Below are 19,661 nucleotides of genomic sequence, written 5' to 3'. Positions count from 1 at the left end.
TTGGAATGAGGAAGGAGCCGGCAGCAAATGTCCTCACCTGCTCTACAGGAGGTGCAGTTGGAAGGGCCACTACCTTGGCATCCTTGACAAGTATAGTGGCATGGATGGCATTGCTTCTTAAATTCGAACTTCCAGGAAGGACAGTTCATAACACAGCGACCATCATCGAAGACCCTGGAGGACAAGCAGGGTATTAGAATTCACTGGGAGGACTTCTGAAGGGCCATGAGTGGTCATGTTTCACTGTACAGATTTGTCCCACTGCTCCAGAAACACAAGTGATGCCTGGGGCAGATCAACTCAGGACCTGGGAGATATTAGTTACATACCCATCCTTGGCCCAATATATAGATCCAACAGCAAGCTAACCGGAACCTGGCTAGGGGTATGATCCCAAATCTGCTTGCAACTGGTGCCCACCCAGATGAAGGCTTCACCAGATCCAGTCAGTATCAGATGTAGTCTCTGCCTTTCAAGATACTAAATGGGCTGCTGAATCCTGAGGCCTTGGGGAAAGCTTTCTTCCTTTAGTTATCAACATGCCCACTGTGATGGTTTGTATATCCTTGGACCAGGGAGTGGCACCATCTGAAGGTGTGGCCTTGTTGGAATAGGTGTGACCTGGTTGGAATGGGTGTGTCACTGTGGGTGTGGGTATAAGATCCTCACCCTAGTTGCCTGGAAGTCAGTCTTCCACTAGCAGCCTTTGGATGAAGACATAGAACTCTCAGCTCCTCCTGCACCATGACAGCCTGGATGCTGCCATGCTCTCACCTTGATGATAATGAACTGAACCTCTGAACCTGTAAGCCAGCCCCAATTAAATGTTGTTTTTTATAAGACTTGCCTTGGTCATGGTGTCTGTTCACAGCAGTAAAACCCTAACTAAGACAGAAGTTGGTACTGGGAGTGGGGTATTGCTGTGATAGGCCTGACCATGCTTTTATTTGACAGAATGTGGATTTTGGGACTTTGTATTTGGAAAGCAATGGAATGCTTTAAATGGGGCTTAATGGGTCATCCTAGTAGGAATATGGAAGACTTTGTTGCTGGGAGTAATTTGAACGGTGTTGACCTGGCCCAAGAGATTTCAAAGGAGAAGAATTTCAGAATGCGGCATAAAGACTGGCTTTGTGGTACTTTGGTGAAGAATGTGGCTACTTTTTGCCCTTGTCTGAAAAGTTTGCCTGAGGCTAAGGTGAAGAGACTTGGATTAATTGCATTGACAAAAGAAGTTTCAAAAAAGCCCTAGCAGAGACTTTGTTCTCTGGTTAAGTCTTATGAAGAGAAGTTTGAACAGGCATAGCAAGCTTAGAAAGGAAAAATATAAAATATATGGTTCGAGTATTAAAGGGGTACCAGGAAGTGAAATGGAACAAATTCCTGTGTTCTAGGAGATAACAGATTAAGGGAGTGGGACCTTGGAGCAAGATCCTACCCAGCTAAATTAAATCCAGGCATGGTGGTACACACCTTTAATCTCAGGAGACAAGCATGCTGATCTCTGCATTCAAGGTCAATCTACAGAGCAAGAACCAGGATAGCCAAGCTTAGGCAGTGAAGGATTTAGAAAACATAAAGCTAGTGATAATGTAATAGTACAAGGGGATCATATTCTAGTTCCTGTAAGCAGCAGAACTCGGCAGCTTCAGCCATGTGGCTCTGGCTCTAGATTTAAGAATGTGAGGAACTACTGGGTAATTGATGCTGGTTAGCTGGAGCTAAGGAATTAGCAGTGATTAAGAAGAGACCAGCATCACTGAGGTGAAATCTTCTGGAAATTGTTTTCTGGGAGCACAAAGAAGCTGTGTTCCAGAGATACCCAAGGTTGTACCTCATGCTGCGACTAGACTTGGTAATGTGTAAGAGTCACTCAGGTGGTACTGCTTGTGAAGGAATGAAGGGATCATGGAGAGAAGCTGAGGCTTAGCACTGTGAGAGGCCGGGGAAGGCCATTGGAGAAGGTGAAGCCTCAGCTGTAGTTGATGGCCCAGGACTGAAGGGGTCATGCAAAGGATTTGAGGCTTGGCACCCTGAAGAGAGCCTATGAGAGGCTACTGGTGAAGCCTAGTTGGAGTGGAATACCCCAGTATATTGGAGATGTCAGTACCATGGAGTGATCACCAAGAACTGCAGCCGTAGTGGAGTGGATCAACCTGAGCTTAGAGTGCTACAGAGGGCAGAGCTGGAAAAGTGATGCCAACCCTTAGGAGGAGTCCAAAAGATCAAGTGGAATCCCAGACACTGAAAGAAGAAGCTGTAACATTGAAATTGCCTTGGAGACTCAAAGATGTTAAAGATGCCAGAGCCATGGGATACATGCTGAGGAAAGCTGCTAACAGGGAGTGGAGCCAGCCCAGGAGAAAGCAGTTTGTTGCAGTCAACAAAGATGAAAAAGGAGTGGAGATCTGAAGACCACTTTGACATCAGCCATGGAGATGCAGAGTTTGGAGTTTGCACAGCTGGTTTCCTGCCTTGCTTTGGGGATTACAGTTAATTAAGTTGAATGAATCTCAGAAGAGACCTTGAACTTTGAACTTTTAACATTGTTGCAACTTCTATAGACTATGAGGACTTTGAAAGTTGGACTAAATGCATTTTGCATTATGCTATGTTTAAGTATGGCCCCCATAGACTCCTGTTTTTGAACAAGTCTATGGGGACCAGGGAGTGGAATGTGATGGTTTGTATATCCTTGGACCAGGGAGTGGCACTATCTGAAGGTGTGGCCTTGTTGGAATAGGTGTGACCTGGTTGGAATGGGTGTGTCACTGTGGGTGTGGGTATAAGATCCTCACCCTAGTTGCCTGGAAGTCAGTCTTCCACTAGCAGCCTTTGGATGAAGACATAGAACTCTCAGCTCCTCCTGCGCCATGACAGCCTGGATGCTGCCATGCTCTCACCTTGATGATAATGAACTGAACCTCTGAACCTGTAAGCCAGCCCCAATTAAATGTTGTTTTTTATAAGACTTGCCTTGGTCATGGTGTCTGTTCACAGCAGTAAAACCCTAACTAAGACACCCACATTGGGTGTGTCATATCTAAGTGCGATGGAAGTGTATAATGAAGCACTATTCTGAAGGTTACATGCTATCCAGAAAACTGCCTTATGCATATTACAAGCATATGAACTCAGATTTTATTTGCTCACACATGGAGTCTCTCGACCTATTTCTTAATCGTAATTACAAACACCCCGCTGAAGGAACAACAGTTAGAAAATGGCCTCTTAAAACCTTTGGTTTTATGTGTGCAATCTATATCATGGTGTCTCTGCTAATATTTTTGTGTATGGGTTTCATCCTTCTTTGCAGAGTAATCATAAGAGCAGATGGGATTAAGTCAACCGAATCCAAGCACTCTGCTTGGAAAAACACAAAATGTTGATGAAATAAATGTAGGAATCAGCTAGGTAATGTGAACAGATGAAAGGGGCCAGGGTCCCACCTCCAGATGCTCTAATCCAGTGGAGCTCAGGAAAAAGATTGGAAAATTGCATTTCTGACAATGTTTCCAGTGGTGCTAACATTACTGATCCAGAGAGTACACATTTAGAAAACTTAATAATTTACTCATTAGTTAATTTTTTTTTCATGAGCACGCATGTAGTGACATGTGACTGAAGCCCAGTGTGGCATTTCAGTGCTTAGTCTCTGTTCATGACATCTGCACACTTACCATTTCTACCTTCTCGTCATTTCCTAATCATTGGCATCCTCAGCCTCCTCTAGTCTGAATCTTCACAAAATCTACAACTGGGGAATGGTGGTCCCGCTCTGCTGTGGAATGCCAAAACATCTCCTTTTTCTCTCTGTTACTTATGCAGTTCTCAGTCTGCCTTCCCTCTCCACCCTTCCTCATCTCCAATCTACATTTAGTTTGACGAATTTTACTCTCCTCATACAAGTGAAATATTATGCAGTAGTGTTTGTCTTTCTGAGTATGACTTAGGTCATTAAACACAATATCCTTTGGTCCCTTCTATTTTGCTGCTAATGGCAGGATTTCATTCCTCTTTATGGCTAAATATGAATAATATTCAATTGTGTATCTATAACCCATTTTTAAATTAACTCATCTGTCAGTTGGGTAGCCAGGTTGAGTACCATGACCTTAGCCATTGTGAGTGGGTCTGCAATAATCACAGTACTTTGAATGTTTCTTTGGTATGCAAATCCCATTTCCTGTGAATCCTATAGAGATCACACTTCGAGAGCCACTGCTCTGTGAACATCTGGATTACTGTGGAGTTTGTGAATTGAGTCTAGGTAATCTAGTTGAGGCCAAACTGGTGTTTTGTAGAGTTTCCTTAAAGTGATATGTAGTCTTGTTGACTATAAGGTTAACTGAGTGGAGCCCATGTCCCTAAGGGTGTAATTGTGCTACCTATTCTAGGAGCTGAGAGGATCATCAAAGAGAAGAAAAATTCCTTTGTCTGTACCACCTCTCACCACACCGATCATTTTTCCTGGTGTGGCTTGTCTAAAAGCTACTGCTTACATATCTAGACCCAATAGTTTGCTGCGGAGCTGATTAAAGCACTCCCAGGATTGGAGGAAGCTGGGGGGGTAAAGCACCCTTCCCATTGCTGTGTCATTTACATCAGGTTGGAAATAGAATGGAACTCAAGTCTACAACTGAACATAAAAGGCCAGCTTACTCTCCACTCCCTGGTCCCTCAGGTTCTGCTCAGCAGACTCAGCACCACTGGAAGCAGTAATCTTCCTGATCTCCTGCAGACCATGTCCCAGCTTTAAGGCAACACTCACACACATGACTGTCCATGTCAAAGAAAGACATGAATCCTAACAAAAGAGCTGGGTGGGTCAGGGCTGTCCTGTCTGCCGATTGTTAGCTTGGCCTGATTAAAACCGTCACAAGGGCATTTCTCATAACTTCTTGGTGTTTTAATGGAATGAAACTTTATAAAAAGTCTTTTCTCCCTGTATTTTCATAGAAACAGATCAATGTTTCTATGTTTAAGGCTGTAACGGTAACTTCTAGATACTTTAATTTAGATTTATTTACCTTGTACTCCTTCGAGGCTGGGCTAGAAAGTAGGCTTCAGCACTCAGGACCATAGCATTTTCGAGCTGTGCATGTTACATACAGAGCTAAAAGGCTTGTTTCACATTTTAAGTTGTCTTTAAGGAGCCCAACCAAAGGTGATTAGAAAAGTAAACAGAAACCATAGGATATGCAGGTGATTTCTAAACTTCTGATTTTTACCAGAGATAGTGAATCAAACCTCTAATCTTAGCACTGGAGAAGTTGAGGCAGAAGGATTTATATGAGTTTGAGAAAGACATGTGTTTCTCACTGAATTCCAGGCCAATCTAACCTGAAGAGTGGGACTCTGTCTCTATTTTTTTAGTTTTATTGTCTCTATTATTTAGTTTTTTTTCCTGGTTTTTAGTAAAACAGTTTCAGAGTTAAATTCTTAAATTAAAAAAAAATTGTAGAAAAAGTTAAACAGACATAAAAGTATATCTTGCATATATAGGTGATAATTGTCCCCCACTCAATGTGTAAGTATTACTCAGCTTCAACAGTTGTTGTTCAGCATTACTTTCTTTCCATTAATTTACTTTTTCAGCTTTGAACCAAACCCAAAAGTTAATGTTAACATTCTTACAGGTGAATGTTCTCTGAAGACCATCTTTATTTTCTAGGAACTGAAAGAATGCAGTGGCTTAAAAATCAGAAAAACAGAGACCAGCTGTCCAGGTTATTTGTCACCCCATCCCTAGTCTATCTCCTTCTTCACTGTTTTCCATCTTGTCTTATTCTGGAAGTGAGCCTACTAAAAATGCTATCTCAACTATCTTCATTCATGAAGGAGAAACCCCGCTGGCCTCTAGTGAGTTTTAAAGTGGGGAAACATCAGCAGGAATTCTAAGGTTGGGAGACTAGACACCAGGCTATTCCACCCAAGGTAGCTTCCCCTTTCCATGGCTGGGCAGAGACTGTGTCCTCTGTTGTTCCAGCATCTGGCAAATGTCCACTCCTTCTTGGATCCAACTCTTGCTTTAAATGCCAGGGTACTGAATTTCCCTCACTCTTGCTTCTTTTGAGTGTGTTAGCATCCCTTGATGGTGACCTCAATGGCAGGGACAGTGTCCTAAAGAGCCTTTGGACTCTGTGTACATCTCAGAGCTAAATATAAAGCAAGTACTTTTGACCTTCTTTGCGTGGACTCCACTTACTATGGGTTGGATATGTTTTACAACATGTATGTGTTGGAAACTTGGTCTCCAAGGTGACAATGTTGTGAAGTAGGGTTTAAGATGAGGGGAGTAAGTAATGAGGAGTCTTACACAACAGCTGGGTTGATGATGTGATCATGGGAAGAAGCCATAAAAGCAGGTCTAGCTTTCTTTTGTTCTCTCTCTCTTGTCTTCTACTTTCAGCAGTGGGGTGACCCAGCACCAAGGCATCAACCAGAGGCCAGTATCATGTACATAGATGTCCCAGTTCCGAGTAACATTCAGCCACAGCTATATTGTTTATAATTTATCCAGTCTCAAGTATTGTGTTAGAGCAGCTCCAAATGAGCCAAGACACCGATCTGGGAAACACTTTGGAAACACTTTGCCATTTTCTCAAGAACAAATAAGTCAACATCACCTTATTTCCAGATAGCTCCTTCCTTTTTATCCTTTTAACTCCCTTCAGGGAAAATACCAGAAAACTAAGAAGTCAAGTAGTTTGTTGCCATGCTCCATTACCCTTTCTTGGCCATGTGTGTATACAGCTAACATCAAAGAAGAAAGATGTGGGAGAGGAAAGGATGCTGAGAGCAAAGAGAAGAAATTGACCCTAGGAACAGTATTTTGTTAGGAAGATACTCTGATTCAAGATTCGTGTGTGTGCATTCCTTTATTCAAAAGCTAATAGTATACTTCACAAGCAAAACCTCCCAAATGTCCTAGTAGTATTACTTTACATTTTATGCCAACAGGCCTAGATTTCTCTTTATTTGAGACAGGGTCTCCCCATGTAGCCAGGATAGACTTCAAAGCCTGCCTTGCTTTCACTGCCATGGTTGTCCCTGTGCCTATTTTTTAAAAGTAGTCATTTACAGTGGTAGAATTGTATTCTCACTTTTCATTTGTATTGTGCTAGGGACAATTGTGTATCCTCCAGTGTGTACTGGATGATTATAATTGCCTCATTAGACAAGTGTTCCAAGATGTTCAAACATACAAGGCAATTTAATTATTCACAGTAATAAAAATGGGGCTAGAAGGAGAACAGGATTTAGTTTTGATCATGTTTTTATCTTAAAGTATACTTTGAAGTTTCTTTAAAGAAAACTTGCTATTTGCAGGTTTCATTCTAGAAACACTTAGAAAATAGTCTTGTGAATGCTCACAGGAAGTCATTAGCAGTTCACCCAACTGTGAAGCCTGCCAGATCCAACAATGACCAGCCTGGCAAAATGTGGCTGCTGGTGCAAGAGTGGCACAGATGGTATAGGGTAATCAACTGCTTTCTGATTGGATGTAAGGCCTGCTGCATTGAAGGGAACTCATACCTGGTACTATAAGCCCAGTTAGGAACTCAATTCTAATGAGGTTATAGGGCATTTGGGAACATACTATTTTAATTTTGCTAAATGCTCATGGTATCAAGCCGCCTTCTAAATACATATCTTCACACCTATAGATTACTTCAGCTCTGACTCATAGAGGAGCTTGTTTTAGATTATAGTTAATACAGAGACATCTGGTTAAAGTGCAGAGAATAAATGACTTGACCCTAAATGAGACATCTAAATAATTACCCTCCAATGGTTCAGGGAATACGGTGGAGGAACAGAAAGAAATGGGGGAAGATGACCATGTATCTTCTGGACATGATATGGCCAATGTACTCATGACTTTACTACACCTGAGGCTATCCACAGTAGACCTGAAAAAGATTGGGTCTGTCAATATTCAATATGGAGGAAGAAAGGGCTCATGAAGCTCTTCTGATATCCATGGTACTATTGACAGTTAATGGTGACTAGAGGAAGGATTATCATTTTCCTCAGTAGTGTGGCCACTGATATATTGTCCATGCTATACTAAATGACCTCCCTTTTATGCTCATGATGGCTGAATAATATTCCATTGTGTAAATGTACCATATTTCACTATCCATTCATCAGTTGATGGACATCTTGGTTGACTTCATGGCAGCAAGGAACAGTGATGAGCTAGTATCTCTGTAATAAGATATAGACTCCTTTGGGTTTATGCCCAGTAGTGTTAAAGCCGGATCATCTGACTGCTCCAGTCTCACCAGCCTTAAAGAACTATTTTTTTCTCACATTCTTGCCAGCATTTTTCATCATCTGTTCTTTTGATTTTAGCCATTCTGACTGAAGCCAAGTGAAATTGTGCTGTGGATGAAACTGAAACTATCATTCTGAGTGAAGTAATCCGGACTCAGGAAGGCAAGCATCATATTTTCTCTCTCATTTGTGGATATTGGCTTTGACTTTTCAGATATGTTTACTTCATTTGGAATAACCATAGAGTTCTGGAAATTAGTAAGGAGCCATGGTAGGGAGGTCCAAGTCAGGGGAGATAGAAATAAATGGTATATAGGCTCAAAGGCGATTAATGGGACAGAAGGGGTTAAATTTGAGTGATAAATGGAAGGACATGGTAGAGAAGGAACTACCGGGGAGATAAACCAATGACCTTTTGAAAAAGTCATAAGGAAACACATCCACTTCTGTAGCAGCTTCCTACTGTATAAGTATAGGTATAGATACAGGTATAGGCAAATTATATTATACACATATAGGAGAAGCATTAAAATAGAGTTATCTTATAACAGGATTACAATGCCCAGACTGGACACCACAGGGTAACAAATAAAAGACCCAGTGCAAGGAATGAGTTAACTCTTTTGGAGTTATTGTCCAGTGAAGTCTCATAGACCTCTAAACAGGCTATTGTAAATGCTATTGATTACTTTGAAGAACTCAATAGTAAGAGCCCATTGCTGAAGACACCGCATACTTAAGACATAAGACATGGAGAAATGTAGCTGCTACTCAATTGGATGCCTCATCCTTACTGGTTAATGTTGTGAGGCGCTATATATACCGCTGAAGGAGAAAAGTAATTATCAGTCTTACCCAGCCGAGGTCCTGCGAGCTACAATAATATCTTGCCTCACAGGACATAACCATTGGTGCAATCGTGGCATGAATATTCTGGGAGTAACCAATCACATTCTGATTGGATTTAAGTCCAGAACAACATGAAACTCATTCATGGACCTATTATCAAGCCATCACCCATAGACGAAGAGCCTATGGTTAGATAGGTCATAGGAACTAGGAAAAAAGCTAAGACCAATATTCTGTTGAAAGGACAGTATGTTAAGTTCCTAATGGCAGCACTATACCCATTAATTCATCTCTTTACTCTCATCAGGGAAGCTTCTATACGCAGTAGATGGTGATTAACAGAGATACTCACAACTAGCAAGGTACAGAGAATAAGAGACTGCAGAATGCTCAGCCATATATGTCTCATCCATATCACAAGCAATCCTCCCAAGGCTCATTAATCATTGCACAAGAAAGGAAATAAAGACTAAAGAGCCAGAGGTGGTGGATAAACATAATCAAACAGTGCATCTCATATACAGCAGTGACGAGATAAACTCAAAGTGATTCTGACAGCACACACAAACCCCAGTGCAAGCTGAAGTAAGAGAAGGTCCTTCATACATGGCAGAGGAGATACAAGCTCAGAGTGATGGTGACAGCATGCATAAGCCCCAGTGCAAGCTGAAGTAAGACAAAAATCTCATCATGGACAGGGAGGTCAGCATGAAGTCCCACCTCTGGTTGAGGAGTTATTGGCTACTTGTAGGTACTGGAAGAGAAAGCAATTTTTCTTTAAAAATGTTGGCCCTGGTAAGTTGGCCGAACCCCAGCAGAAGGCCACACATCCAAGATATATGTGCAGCACAAATTGGACTTGATGAGTAGAGAAATAAGTCACCAAGTTGAGGGGTGGGTCTGAGAGGCATGAAGGAGAGAATGAAAATGATTAAAGTACATTGTATGAAATTGTAAAAGAAGTATTTTGTCAAAAGAAACAAATAATTTAAAAAGGGAGATAAGTGTATTAATACTTGAAAACAACAGGCCTATTGAATCTTCAAAACTATCAGTCATGAAAGGTAAAACAAACAAGGAAACATGGCAAAGAAAATATTATAAATAAAATATGAAACATGAGAACTAGATTCTGAAAAATGTTTTGTGAATGATATTAGGATAGATGGTGAGAATGGAATGTGGGCAATATAGTATAATAATCAGCAGAACATATTACATTTCCTTAATTAAATCAAAAAAGCATTCTCATGGTTAGCACTGGGAATCCTTGAGAATTCTGTTTTTTTCCTTGTTCTTTGCCCCTTTCATCCTTCCTTCTCTCTCTCCATCCTTCCTTTATTTCTTGCCTCCTTCTTCTAAGGGAATTCTGACAATCAAACTCATGGTCTTGATGACACACAGTGCAACAAGCACATGTTTATAAAACTGTTGCTATATGCTGATTCTCTGTGCAAAATTAAGAAACACATACATCATACATCACAGCCCCTGCTCACAGGGATATCACAGTCCTGAGGAAGAGTGAGAACAGAATGACCCTTGTGCAGAGGAAGGGTCTCAGTGGGTTGCAAAGTACCCCCTCTGTGACAATATTCTTATCCAATTGAGAGAGAGAGAGAGACAGAGAGAGAGAGAGAGAGAGAGAGAGAGACAGAGAGAGAGACAGAGAGAGAGAGAGACAGAGACAGAGAGAGACACAGAGAGAGAGACAGAGAGAGAGAGACAGAGAGAGAGACAGAGAGAGAGACAGAGAGAGAGAGAGGCAGCTTCTTACACATTTAGCTAAAGGCATTCGTTCAAACACTCAGAAGCTTCCAATTATTAAGAGCTAGAACAGAGGAGCAGTGGTTAAAAATATATCAGGCATTCAATCCTCTCTATTGGATATGTCTGTTAGATTAGCAATGCTGCTCCTTCCATGGCTTATTATTTCTGTTTGACATGTAGTGATGCGTCTATTTTCCTTACACTGTACTAGGGAAGGAGATGCAAATGTGAGATCTCAAGACACTCACACTCTAGTGAAGACAAGCATTTGGAAACAGATATCATACAGACATTTATAAGGGCTACACATGCTCTGATAGACATGATAGGATAACCTGAGTTGGATCTCCAAGACTCACATGTTAGAAGGAGAGAACTTATTCCCATATTTTGTCCTATGATCTCCATGCAAGTGCTGTAGGCCCATGTATGTATGGATATAGGACACATATAAATAAATAATAACTTAGCAAACATAGTAATTTTTTTGAAGAAGGGAATGCTAGTTCTGCTAGGAAGTGGTCAGAAATGACTTTACATAATAGGTTTCTCTTAAATTGATTATAGAAATGAGTATATACATGTATTTATATTTATTGTATGGTATTGAATTGATTATAGAGATGAATACGTATATACTCACCTCTATAATAAATTCATATATATATATATATATATATGTCAGAAAATGGAAATTCTGTTTGAGGGATGAATGTTTCAGGTACTTTGCCAAGGGTATTGAACCTCATGGGAGAGGATGCTACAGTTGTGGCCAGACCATAGGTAATATCTGTGTCATTGGAAGGAGTTTGGGTCCTGTGTCTAACAGCTTAATTAGGTGCTATAAGGTGGTCAATACATCCACCTCTAGGAATCACAAAAAAGTCACTCACCTAGTTACGGGGCAGCTGATACAGTCTTCCTGAGTTGGTCCCCAGCACTTGGCACATGAGGCTTCACAGGTTTGGCAGTGGCCTTGGTCATCCATGTATTCTCCTGTGGAACAAATGTAGCTGTTTACTTTATTCCACATAGTAAGCCTGCCAGGGCTGACAGTAGGGGATTAGCCAAAACTCTTGCTGGCTACTTGAGCAGTGGAAATAACACAAGGCATGGTTATGTTTCAAGTCAAACAGTGGTCAGGCCACACCCACATCTTGTCTAAGCATGCTATAAGGGGAAGGATTGTAGTTTTAGAGAAAGAATAGATGTAGTGTTTTGACTGAAATTTGGCAGATGTGGACTAAATGTTATCCTTAAAGCTTACCAGTAAAGAAACAGAACAGGGTTGTCCATTCAGCTGGAAAGTTTATCTTTCCCATAGGAGTACATATCTGATCTTTCCACAGGACCCAGTGAAGCTTTACAAATTTCTCTTGAACATAGGAAATCACTCCCACAGCTAAGGGGTAGAGAGAGGTCAACCTGCCCAAAGGCATCAAAGACAGGGTGACACTCAATGAATCCAACCTTCCTCCTACACTGGAGCTCTTCTCCCTTGTCACTGTAAAAAATCCAAACCAAACCAAACAACAACAATCAAACCCAAAATCACAACAGTCTGAGAGGTTTCTTCAGCCAGATCCAAAATACCATATTTTGTTGTTGTTTGAGAACACGTAATCCTCGAATCAAATGTTGTCCACATTCTGGCAGAACCATCGCTTTCACTTGGCCTCATCCCACTCTTGAATTTGACAGCTGTTTAATCATCTGGAGTTTGTCAATGTGAGAACCACCTGGAGTGGTGAGGTAGGATGACCCATTCATGGATTAGTCAAGCCACCTCAATGATGCTCTAAGATTACAGATGATGTTTGTTACTATAGTTACATTCAGCTGGATGAGGATGGAACGTGTTGTCCTTGGTCTTTCCCACTGTAGAGCAATTTTAATCCAGCAACATGGCTACTCTGGCAAGGGCTCACACTCAAAAGACCTTTTAGGTCTGTGTGATCCGGCTGGGATAGCACACTACCTAATCCCTCTGGTTGGAATGTAGATATGCCCTTAGTACATATCTTTAAGGTAGAATTGGTTTGTAGAAGGAAGCAGCCACATTTGAAAGTGACAAATCAGAGAAAGATTTTCCCCAAATGAGTTAGAGATAGGATATGTCTAACCCTCATGAGAACAGAGAGGAAAGAAAGGTGACTAGAGGGGAGAGGGGAGAGGGGAGAGGGGAGAGGGGAGAGGGGAGAGGGGAGAGGGGAGAGGGGAGAGGGGAGAGGGGAGAGGGGAGAGGGGAGAGGGGAGAGGGGAGAGGGGAGAGGGGAGAGGGGAGAGGGGGAGAGGGGGAGAGGGGGAGAGGGGGAGAGGGAGAGGGAGAGGGAGAGGGAGAGGGAGAGGGAGAGGGAGAGGGAGAGGGAGAGGGAGAGGGAGAGGGAGAGGGAGAGGGAGAGGGAGAGGGAGAGGGAGAGGGAGAGGGAGAGGGAGAGGGAGAGGGAGAGGGAGAGGGAGAGGGAGAGGGAGAGGGAGAGGGAGAGGGAGAGGGAGAGGGAGAGGGAGAGGGAGAGGGAGAGGGAGAGGGAGGAGAGTTTTACAGAGAGAGGTTTTAGGTGAAGATAGAATGAGCCAAAAAATAAAACATTTATTCATTCACTTATTTTGTGCATTTTTGTTGCTTATTTTTACACAATATTTCACCATACAGGTCAGGCTGCCCTGGGACTTGCGATCCACTTGCCTCAGCTTTCTGAGTGCCAGGGTTATAAGGGTACACCACCATGCCTATGTGGAAAATTCATTCTCCCTCATTTTCATCAGCACCTTGGCTATGTGTTTTCTTGATCCTCAACTAGAATGGCCTCCATTCAGCACTCATAAGATAGCGTGTTATATCTAATGACCACCGAGCATTCCCTAGCTCTACAATTTGGAAAACGTGATCTAAGCAGTGGTTCTCAGCCTTCCTAATGCTGCGACCCTTTAATACAGTTCCTCAGGGTGTGGTGAGCCCCAGCCATAAAATTATTTTTTGTTGATGCTTTATAATTGTAATTTTGCCACTGTTAACAAATTGTACTATGCTTTCCAATGGCCTTGGGTGACCCCTGTGAAAGGGTAGTTCAATCACAAAAGGAGTAGAGACTCTACAGGTTGTGACTAACTGACAAGCACATGCGTTTAAACAATCTTACTCCTTGTGCTCTCTACCTGGACTGAAAGCCAAACTTTCTCCAAGCTTCCTTTTCCTCATGATCTTCAGAAGGAGACATTTCCTAATTTGATGATATATTTGTGTTCCCTTAGTTTCCTTTTTCTCAATGCTTAAACTCCTTGTGAACTCCTTGAGTGCTCTCTTCCCACCTGTCGTCAAAGATGGCGTATCTTTCCTCCTGCCCACAGTCATACACTGCATTCACTGCTCTTCATCTTCCTTCCTTGGGACGTTTCTTTCAATCCTTCCATTCTAAATCTCCTCTTTATGTCTCCATGTTACAGCATCCACAATGATTCTCCCCTAAACTAAAACCTTCCCAAGACCCCTTCCCTTCCTGAGAATTGACTCCTCAAGGCTGTTTATTTTCCTCTTGGTACTTGGAAACAAAATGGAGAACATTTTGTGACCTTGGAGCTTATGTAACCGAGTCAACAAAGGACAGCTAAATGGTTCATCCCTCTCCAGTCTGCATGCCTCTTCACTTTAGAGTAAGTACTGGCTTTACAACAGATGACAATAGAGAGCCCTGCCCCATTCCCATATTTGTGTGGATGTCCAATTAGTCACATAAACAACTGCCTTCAGTCCTTGCACACAAGCACAAGTCTTTGCCTGCACATTTGGAACGGAGGAAGTAAGATTCCAAGGACATAAGGAAGTTACTTTTTTTTTTTCTTTTGTGTTGTTGGAACAGCAAATTCTTGTCATCTGTCTTCATTGCACAATGAAGTTGAATGTTTATGACAGGCGTGATATACAAAATTCTTAGGAAAAGTCACTCTTAGCAGAGATGCCAGGAGCCAGCATGTTGTTCACCTATCTATCCTACAAGCTCTTTCTTCTGGCAGCTTCTCTTATTATTATGTCCAGATCCTACTTCTCCTGTGGTCACCACCTTTCCATTTCTCTGTTAGTTCCTTTTAATCCCATTTTACAGGGGTTTAAAGGACTCTCATGAAGTGGGATCACATGGGAAGGAAGGGCTCCTGGAAATATGAAGACCCAACTTCATACATTTAGAATTGTACAAGCACGCAACTTGGTTTGCTAGTTCTATCCTTGATAACACCGTGAAAAGTTATTAATAATCTTAGATTATAAAGGAACTCATATGAGGTCATCGAGAAAAGGTGACCATGTATTATATGATCCCCAGTTATAAAACACAACCCAAGACATAATAGTAGACGTTAGGTATAATGGCCAGAAAATGAGCTAGCTTGCTACTCCTCACAACCTCTCTCTCTCTCTCTCTCTCTCTCTCTCTCTCTCTGTCTGTCTCTCTCTGTCTGTCTCTGTCTCTGTCTCTCTCTTTGTCTCTGTCTCTCTCTTTCTTCCTTCCCCCCTTTCTCCTTATTTATCTCTCCCCAGATTGGCCTTAAACTCACCAAGTAGCAGAATATGACCTTGAACTCCTCTTACTTCTGTGCCTTATGTTTAGGATTTTAGGCTTGTGTCATCATACCTATCTCAAGAGCTTTGTTCTGTAGAAGCATTGTGTCTTTATTGATTCCAACAAAGTCAGTTGTAGAGTTTATGTAAATGTATATCCCAATAAAGAAATAAATACTTAAATAATAGATTATGATGTGTGTTTAAAGCAATATATTATCAAAGTGGCTAGGAAGTAGGGAAGGAGGACTAAGCACTGGGAATCTAGCTGCTTAGTGTTGCTGGTTGTTTCACTGAGCAGCCTGCCTATCTACTATCTTCAGCTTCCTGTTAAAGCCTACTTGTGTGCCTTATCACCCAGGTGCCAGGAATCATGTGACTGTATTGAACAATTTCACAATCCTAAGTGCTAATTAAATAATACTATCTATTTTCAAGGAAGTCAATATATAGCCTCCAACTTAAAATATCATTGTGTGGGGACAGTTTTCATGAAAAAGAACTATACATTTATTATTTTATGTCAGCTACAATAAATGCTTGGCAACACTTTCAGCTAATTATATGCTAATGAAATAAGTCAGTTTTTAAAGCCTCGTTAAGCTGATGTTTTTATAGCAGGGCTCAATAAATGAGACCATCAACTGAGACTGCAACACCTTTAGCTTAAAGACTCCACAGTCACTCAGCCTTAAAGGGGAAGGCGATTTGGACAAGGTCTCCAACAGTAGTGATCTTTGGAGCTATTATATCAAGTGGAACGGACCAATCACAAGAGGACAAATGCGTTACGAGGTCTTCAGAGTAGGAAAAGTCATAAGGCCAAAGTGGAGTGGTGATTTCCAGGGGACGACAGTGGCTGAGGGCAATAGGGAGTTTCATGGGTTCAGAGTTTCAACTAGAGAAGATCAAAGTGTGCTGGAGATAGGTAGGGGTGATGGCCACATGTGAATAAACATACATGTAGAGACGAAACTGAACTCTGAAAATGACTAAAACACTATATATAAATATACACACCATATATATGTAAATATATATGTATATATTTATATATATACATATATCAATATAGCCATCTACCCAATAAGTTTGTTCCTTAACAGACCTATACTCGATATTAACAACAACAAAACTCCTTCAGGCTTTGGGTGGGGGGAAGGGTAAAAAAGCACTGATTATCTTGGGGTACAGATCTGTCAAAGGCTTGAGAGAGGTGATAGTGGTGGGCATTGGATGCACAGGTAAACCCATCAGAAGGAACACATTTGGCAGAGGTGATCGTCTGTGTCTCTCACTATCTCAGGAACCACTACAGGCAAAAAGAGCAAGGGAACAGCTAGGACAGTCCTACCAACCTCCCTGGTCTCACTGTCTCTCTGCAGGGACTGTTCCTGTAACTCATTATCTCAGCATTTCCTTTGGTTCACCTCCCTCCCCATGGGATGCTTGGGCTGACAGGGCTTGTGTTTCCTAGTCCTGTGGCTCTCTCATTCTCAGGCCTAGGCATGTATCAGTGTGCTGTATGTGGACACATGGGATGCTATTCTGGCATCCTCAGGGCTGGCACTCCTAGAGTCTGGATGGATCATAAATTTTAGATCCAATACACTGCAAATATTTAGGTCCCTTCAGCTTATATGTCCTTCAAAGGGCAGAATGAAGAGATGATGTTCTTCTTTCTGCCCTTGATTGAGCTCTGACCACATTAGGACACATGGAGTCGGTACCCAAAGTGAAGTGTTGGCCAATACACCTGAGTACAGAGGGGATGCAGCAAGCACACAGGCTTCTATTCATCCATGCTTTCCGTATTACAAGTGTTGTACTATGTAATATTTAGTCCAGACAGAAACCCCTTTTGTGAGTGAGAAACTGAGGCTCAGATGGATGAAACATTTTGCATAAATTAATTTGACGAGGCAAGTGACAGTTGGGCTGTGCCCCAGGAACTCAGAGCCCAGCCCCTGCCCTCTTTACAATGTACTCCTGTGGTGGATTCAATTGCTCTTTCAGTGTTCCAAGTAGTTTTGCTGTTTATAAAAAGAAAGCAGTGCATGCCTTACTTAAACCACTTGGTGAGGGAACAGAAGTACCAAAAGGGAAGTCACTGTGAAAATGAATGGACACAGAACAGACATGCTGCGCCAACTGGACTTTCTTAATGATTGACTATACCTTGCAAATGTATGTTCTCAGATCAAATGGCCCCATGTATTAAAAGGCCATTTTGTGAATCAAATCAATTGAGTTTCTTAAGCAGTTTGTTCCACTTCCAGGCACGCAACCCTTAAGTGAAATCCAAAATATCACTTTTAATTAATAAAGCAAACTTAGAAGATCTCTAGGAAAAGGACTTTCTTTCTGTTTTGGAGTTCTGGAGATTGAGCCGAAGTACTCCTGCTCCCTTCAAGCCCTCTAGCACACTGACCTACATTCCTGGCACAGACAGGAATTCTGATGCTGCTTAAATGCTGTCTGAAAAGAACATAAATTTGGTGTTTGGGAAATAGCTTGAAACCAGAATACCATCTCTCTAATCCTCAGGTGAAAGAACAAAACCAAACCCAAAAAACTACAGCATATACAGGTTCTTGTTTACCATTTTCTTAACTAAATAGCTTTAGTGTCCCATTTGTCAATTCTCGATCTTACATCACAAGCCATTGCTGTTCTATTCAGGAATTTTTCCCCTGTGCCCATGTCTTCGAGGCCTTTGGAACCTCATAAAATTGCAAAGCTTCTGTAAGGCAAAAGACACTGTCAATAAGACAAAAAGCCACCAACAGATTGGGAAAGGATCTTTACCAATCCTAAATCAGATAGGGGACTAATATCCATATATATAAAGATCTCAAGAAGGTAGACTCCAGAAAATCAAATAACCCCATTAAAAATGGGGCACAGAACTAAACAAAGAATTCTCAACTGAGGAATATCGAATGGCTGAGAAGCACCTGAAAAAATGTTCAACATACTTAATCATCAGGGAAATGCAAATCAAAACAACCCTGAGATTTCACCTCACACCAGTCAGAATGTCTAAGATCAAAAATTCATGTGACAGCAGATGCTGGCAAGGATGTGGAGAAAGAGGAACACTCCTCCATTGTTGGTGGGATTGCAAGCTTGTACAACCACTCTGGAAATCAGTCTGGCGGTTTCTCAAAATATTGGACATAGTACTACCAGAGGATCCCACAATACCTCTCCTGGGTATATATACAGAAGATGCTCCAACTGATAATAAGAACACATGCTCCACTATGTTCATAGCAGCCCTATTTATAATAGCCAGAAGCTGGAAAGAACCTCAATGTCCCTCAACAGAGGAATGGATACAGAAAATGTGGTACATTTACACAATGGAGTACTCAGCTAATAAAAACAATGAATTTACGAAATTCCTAAGCAAATGGATGGACCTGGAGGGCATCATCCTGAGTGAGGTAACCCAATCACAAAAGAACTCACATGATATGTACTCACTGATAAATGGATATTAGCCCAGAAACTTAGGATACCCAAAATACAATTTGCAAAACACATGAAACTCAAGAAGAATGAAAACCAAAATGTGGACACTTCACCCCTTCTTAGAATTGGCAACAAAAAACCCATGGGAGGAGTTACAAAGTTTGGAGCTGAGACGAAAGGATGGACCATCCAGAGACTGCCACACCCTGGGATCCATCTCATAATCATCCACCAAATGCAGACACTATTGCATACACCAGCAAGATTTTGCTGAAAGGGCCCTGATATAGCTGTCTCTTGTGAGGCTATGCCAGTCCCTGGCAAATATAGAAGTGGATGCTCACAGTCAGCTATTGGATGGAACACAGGGCCCCCAATGGAAGAGCTAGAGAAAGTACCCAAGGAGCTGAAAGGGTCTGCAACCTGATAGGTGGAACAACAATATGAACTAACCAGTACCCCTAGAGCTCATGTTTCTAGCTGCATATGAACCAGAAGATGGCCAAGTCAGCCATCATTGGGAATAGAGGCCCCTTGGTCTTGCAAACTTTATATGCCCCAGGGGAACAGCAGGGCCAAGAAGTGGGAGTGGGTGGGTAGGGAAGTGGGCGTGGAGGGTATAGGGGACTTTTGGGATAGTATTTGAAATGTAAATGAAGAAAGTACCTAATAAAAATTTGGAAAAAGAAAAAAAATAGCTTTAGTGTTACCTCTGTGTTAGGGAATG

At 41.8% G+C, this 19,661-nt stretch overlaps 1 protein-coding gene across 3 annotated transcripts in view; it reads right to left on the bottom strand.

Moving 5' to 3' along the window:
• Nucleotides 1-19,661, bottom strand: part of Pcsk5 (proprotein convertase subtilisin/kexin type 5) — a 417,146-nt gene that overhangs the window by 87,118 nt on the left and 310,367 nt on the right. For all 3 annotated transcript variants that reach the window (XM_021151578.3, XM_029472674.2, XM_021151579.3), the window contains exons 21-22: nt 11,796-11,898; nt 38-174 (exon numbers count right to left, since the gene is read on the bottom strand). In XM_021151578.3, coding sequence (XP_021007237.1) covers nt 38-174; nt 11,796-11,898 — 240 coding nt within the window. The remainder of the gene's footprint in view (nt 1-37; nt 175-11,795; nt 11,899-19,661) is intronic.

This window comes from Mus caroli, unplaced genomic scaffold (genome assembly GCF_978045245.1).
Source record: "Mus caroli unplaced genomic scaffold, Mus_caroli_1 scaffold_20, whole genome shotgun sequence".
NCBI lineage: Eukaryota > Metazoa > Chordata > Mammalia > Rodentia > Muridae > Mus > Mus caroli.
Note: the sequence above shows the minus strand (reverse complement) of the source record. Positions and strands in the feature narration are given on the sequence as shown.